At 34.0% G+C, this 6,004-nt stretch overlaps 1 protein-coding gene across 1 annotated transcript; it reads left to right on the plus strand.

Moving 5' to 3' along the window:
• The first annotated feature begins 145 nt into the window (after nucleotides 1-145).
• LOC100366332 (proteasome subunit alpha type-6) lies at nucleotides 146-5,413 on the plus strand. Its single transcript, XM_002741307.3, has 7 exons — nucleotides 146-482; nucleotides 1,768-1,862; nucleotides 2,288-2,369; nucleotides 3,541-3,696; nucleotides 4,131-4,309; nucleotides 4,602-4,696; nucleotides 5,001-5,413. Exons 1-7 carry the CDS (start codon nucleotides 407-409, stop codon nucleotides 5,056-5,058), a joined length of 741 nt encoding a protein of 246 aa, XP_002741353.1. The 5' UTR covers nucleotides 146-406; the 3' UTR covers nucleotides 5,059-5,413.
• Nucleotides 5,414-6,004: the final 591 nt, after the last annotated feature.

Below are 6,004 nucleotides of genomic sequence, written 5' to 3' on the forward strand. Positions count from 1 at the left end.
TTGGATAATATTTTATTTGTTCGCCGAACTGAATGTATTTGGTAGATATGTGAAATTTAAATAATATCTAATTGCTCGAGGAAGGATATTCCCTTCTAAACCGGTGTAAAAAGTAAAAAGAAATTAGTTTTCTGCCGCTGGTGGTGCTAAACAATATGGCTGAATTCTGTCATTTGGTGTAATTAAAATTGTATTTAATCATTTTCTTGAGTACATGATCACTCATATTCACTCGTCGGTGTAGAAATTGACAATCTAGATATCAACATTAACAATTATACAATTCTTAGCAAACCTTTCCCAATAATCTTTGTCTTGAGAGTTGTGTGTTGAGTAAAGAAAGTTCCACCAACATACGCTATTCACTGCAGAAGACGAAATCGCTGGACTACCCGAATTTTGCAACATGTCCCGTGGCAGCAGTGCTGGATTTGATCGACACATAACTATATTTTCGCCAGAGGGAAGGTTATACCAAGTTGGTAAGTTCATCTGTGTATGTGTGTACGTTAAATTGCAGTAGTAAACACTGTGAGCTCACCGCCAACTCGTAAATGGCCGGATCACAAGGTTTCTGCTGCATCATGGTTGTTCAAACCATAGGTCTATGTTCAAACTTACTGTTGTATATCGTATATGTCGTGCAAACAAGTGAGTTATATAATACAAATGTAGGCTGGATTACAGATCAATGTCGACCTGAAATGGGAATTATGCTGCTGAGAACATTCATGAAAGCTTCACAAGATCAACTGTTGATAATATGGCGAACTAGTAAATTAATTGGTATCTTCATCATTTGATGATTTTCTAAACATCTCGACCTCGAATTAGACCTGCGGCTTTAAAATCCTGAATTTAAATAAGTCATAGTTATTATGGGGGTCCAGTTGTCCAGCACCTAATTTGATACCACATAAAAAAAGCTACTAAAATGATTTCACAAATGTATGTACATTGTATAATATACAATACTCCAAGCATTCTTTGTAACACGTTTTTTGACACCCATGTGCGGAAAGCACAAATGGAAAATAATATTATACCAACGTCCATCTATTACTAATTAGTCTGTCCCACAATCACTTTATCAGCGTCTTTATTATTATTTTTTTCTGATATTTCATATCTACTCTGCTTAAAAAAAATGTGCCACCAGAATTTGATGGATGGTTCATTTTAACGATCCGGTATTTCCTTTACTGTAGACATAACCTATTCTTTTATAAATTTCACAATTCAAATTGAAACAAGAGGGTTCTAGTAGCTGATGGAATAACAATAGAGCATCTTCAAGTGATGTCATTGCATGCTGTACTCATTGATTGGCTGGTTGGATTTAATTGCCATTGAAAGTGATAAACATTTATAAAAAATGAAGGGAATGTTGTGTTGATAGTAAAATGTAAAAATTAATAATAATTCCTGTGGCTTCTGGGACACATAACCATTGCATTCTTATAAATTGCTCACTTTATTTCATTTAAAACCATAAAATTCCCAACATTTTTCTGACTGCTTTTAGTGACATCAGTACGTAAATACCAGAAAAGCAATAATGTGCAGTACATGCAGAATATATGTGTTGTTAACAACATCAGTGTTTGGTGAAAGTAAGCTGGGTCACAGTACTGTATTTGGCAGTATTACCCATAGTTTCCCATGCAAGTGGATTAAAACAAACTGGAACAAACTGAAAACATGACTTGTGTAAAGTTAATTTTTACTAAAAAAAATTGAAATTTAATATTTTTGTTTTCTCTTCAGAATATGCATTCAAAGCAATCAATCAAGGAGGTCTGACATCAGTGGCAATCAGGGGAGTAGACTCAGCTGTTGTAGTGACGCAAAAGAAAGTTCCAGTATGTGATCAATTTTAAGTTTCCAATGAATAGTATCGTAATTTTATTTCCTGTGATCCAACTAACTCTCTTTGTTGGAGTAGAAATTGCCAGTGCAGTGTCGAATCTTGTGTCTTAAATGCTTTGATCTAGCATCATTTGCAAATGGCTTTTTTTTTTCAGAAAAAAATTTCTGCTAGAACAAAGTAGCAGAATCATTATGACTCAGAATGTGTTTCTGTTTTAGACATGGTTTTTGTAAATTCACATTTCATGTTTTTATTGTGTTCTTTTTTGACAGATTCAAAGTGAATCATTTTCATTCAACTCCATGCCTATGCTCATTCATGTGGGCTGGCCACCTACATTGTAGTACAGCAACATTCATGTTAAGTTTGGTTCATTTTTTATATGTCTTCACAACTTCTTTCTGTTTATTTAATTAGGACAAATTATTGGATGCTTCCACTGTCACTCATTTATATCACATTACAGATGGTATTGGGTGTGTTATGACAGGGCTTGTTGGTGAGTTATTGTCACTTGTGCTGTGTTCTCCCCAGACTTCATGTCAAGAGTCATGGCTAATTTGCATAATAATGCATCTATTTTGCATAATTGTTTTTGCATAATAATCAGTCAGTTTGTATGACATCAGTAAAACATTTGTTAAATTTGTAAAGTCTACAATACTGCAGGTTGTCAAAATATGAAATTAATAAATCAATAACATGCACTCTGCATCGCCATCTTTGTTGCCTCAATCAGAATTCGCTATGTATCCCAGCATGCATCGGTCGTAATTATTACTACTATATCTTAGTAACTTCTAGCAGACTTCCGTTTATATCATCGTCTTTGTATGACTAACAAAGGCGGGATCACCTTTCGATCATATATGTTATTGTTTTAAATTTGTTCAAGACAAGACAAAATTGACGTGGCTGTTTGTCTAAGCAACGCGGACCCACAGTGCTTGAAAGGCCTGGGGAGAATACTGCTTGTGAGATAATGCATAGAAACTAAATGTACCAGTATGTATAGTGTGGTGAAGAAATTTTAGTGCTATAGCATGCTATAAATGGGTAAAAGGAAAGTTATTATTGTTTTAATGTGTTGTCTTTCAAAATACCGTTTTTGAGAGATTTACTACACAACCAAAGTCGTCACTGTGCGTTTTGTTGCTTTCACCACAGACTTTAGAAAAGTATGCTTTCTATGCTATACATATCTAAATCATAAATAACTGAACACTACTCATTGCAGTGTTCCCTCTAGGACTTTTAAGCAACATGGTTTTACCATGCTTGACCACTGAAATGTCGTGCTTACATTTTCAACAATTGAGAATATTGATATGTTAAAGTGGGGGAGTCGTCACCTGCACATGCGTCAGATGGCCATAGCGTGTCATTGTTTACAAACAAGCCTTTGCGTTTTGAGTGTGTGTTATCATTGCTTGGGACTCAATTCTTGCGCATGCGCAGGTGACGACCCTGCCGCTTCAATCATTTCTATACAAAATAAATATGCAAATTAGCTGATATGGTAGTGCATATAAAAATGAAGAACACTACATAGTGACAAATGCCTGGAATGTAATAAACTGTTATTGTGTATACCACCTTATATATGGGACATATTATGAGTGTAAATCATGATTTGTTTGCTAACTTGACTTTATATGATTCGTACACAGCTGACAGTAAATCACAAGTACATCGTGCTAGATATGAATCTGCCAATTGGAAATACAAATATGGTTACAACATACCAGTTGACATGCTGTGTAAAAGAATATCTGATGTTTCACAAGTATATACACAGAATGCTGAGATGAGACCATTAGGCTGCAGTATGTACCGTAGTTATCATGAAAATTATATTCTTGCAGTTTGTGAACCACTGATCAATATTTTCTGCCTTATTCATAAACTCCACTAGTTTTCTGAGAACATTTTTGACTCGGCCCGAGACCATGTATCACATCACTGTATAAAATAATTCAGTGTTTTACTTGATTACTAGGTATTCAAACTTTGTTTAAAACCATACATGTCTATCGTGCCTTGACGAATTATTGCATTCAGAGGCATCATTTCATTTTTATGGACATAACATTCCCACAACTGACTGTATTTTTATGTACATTTCCATTACTAACAGTATATTTATTACTATGCAACTCAATTTGCAACTTTGTAAACCCCATTGCTTTCACTAGGATCTTTAAATCTTAGCAAACATGGTTAATATATATATAACTTATGTTTATATTGTCCCATTTAGGTATGATTTTAATCGGTATGGATGACGAGTTTGGACCTCAAATTTATAAGACTGATCCTGCAGGCTATTATTGCGGATACAAAGCAACCAGTGTGGGTGTGAAACAGACTGAAGCTAATAGTTTCCTTGAAAAGAAGATCAAGAAAAAATTAGAATGGACATTTGAACAAACAGTACAGGTAATACTGTAAAATCTGTATTAGAAGCTGCGACTTCTATTAAAATGGTACAATGCAATAGAAGGGATGCGGCTTCTATTAGAGCATCTATTCTCAATTGTTTAAAGAATATGTGCGACTTCTATTAGAGATGCGGCTTCTAATACAGATTTTATGGTAATTAGTGTGTCAGTTTTGTGGTTTCTGATATGTTCTTGTGTGTGGGAGTTTTGTACAGGATGAGAGTAACTGATATTTTTGTGCAATTTGTCATGTACGACAAAGTTTCAAAGTTCCTTTCTGTAATTTTCAGACTGCCATAACATGTCTTTCCACTGTACTATCTGCTGATTTCAAACCGTCTGAAATTGAAATAGGAGTAGTGACTAAGGACAACCCTAAATTCAGGTAAGGGACAGTTATGTAGCTGTCTTTAGACTTTAGAGGGTTGGAGGTTTAGAAACATGTGAGCAAATTTAATAGAGTGACAGTGGTACTGTAGCTTTGTAGCTGTTACATGGTGCAGAAGAATTGTCTATTTTGACAAAAAAGCATTAAATTTAGATTCATATTGGTTTTCTGTAGCTATTTTTCTCAACAAGCTGTTATTCAGAGGAAAAAAAAGAGACTACTAAGTTTAATTGATTCTTTTGTGTAACTTGAGCATTTTTTGTGAATTCTAAAATGTCAATATTTTTAATTTTTCTTCTAGGATTTTAACTGAACCAGAAATTGATGTACACCTCGTAGCCATTGCAGAAAGAGATTAAATACACTATATTACGTTCACTAAAATTTTGTCAATATTTCATCTGACATTTAACCCCACCACATAACATACGAGAAATATTCACTGAGTTTGATTTTAGCCGATTTGTTTTTGTATAGAATGCTCACTATTTTTTTACATTCAGTTTTGCGAAGGAAACTATACATTCTATGATTGACTTAGCTATAAGCGAAATAAGTAAAAATAAAACCCAGTGAATAATAAATCCTTTCAAAATATGAAGTCTGCCTGTCAATGTCTATTGTTGGATTAATGTTCTTATCACAGAGATTTATGATTCCTTGTATGTTGTATAAATGTTTTGGTGATCAATAAACTTTGTGTTTCCAACCTTTTCACTCATAGTCATCGTATAAATGTAAATATTGGGTGAAAGTTGAATTTTCCTGTGCTGGGTTCCTCCTACAAGGAGAATTTTCCTCATCTTTGATCGGTATGAAGTTTATTCTTTTAATTCACTCAGTCAGAACAACAACCAAAGATCTTAACTAGACATGGTTGGCTGGAGTTACTACACTCTCATCGATAGATTCGTTCTGATGTAAACTATGTGATTATTATTATTAACTGCTATTTTATGATATCAGACTTAATAATGTTTCAAGGGTGAAATCTTGTGTTAAAAATATCATGTACGTTTTCAATAATTATTTGCAGATTTCTATGTATTAAGCAGGTTGTAAAAAAACGAATGAATGAGTGTGTTGGATACACACAAGAATATATTTATTTGATCTTGATAATTCTAAATATGTAATTTCGTCATCTTATTTGTACACTGTTTTTTAGCTCCGCTGTCGACTTTGTCAAGCGGAGCTTATCATACGAGTGATCATCTTGATGAGTGATTGTCCGTCTTCCGTGTCAATGTTTTACCTTATCGACTTCTACAAAACTACAAGCCTGAATGCTTTGATACTTGGTGT

The sequence above is a fragment of the Saccoglossus kowalevskii genome, chromosome 2, assembly GCF_978046115.1.
Source record: "Saccoglossus kowalevskii chromosome 2, keSacKowa6.1, whole genome shotgun sequence".
Classification (NCBI taxonomy): domain Eukaryota; kingdom Metazoa; phylum Hemichordata; class Enteropneusta; family Harrimaniidae; genus Saccoglossus; species Saccoglossus kowalevskii.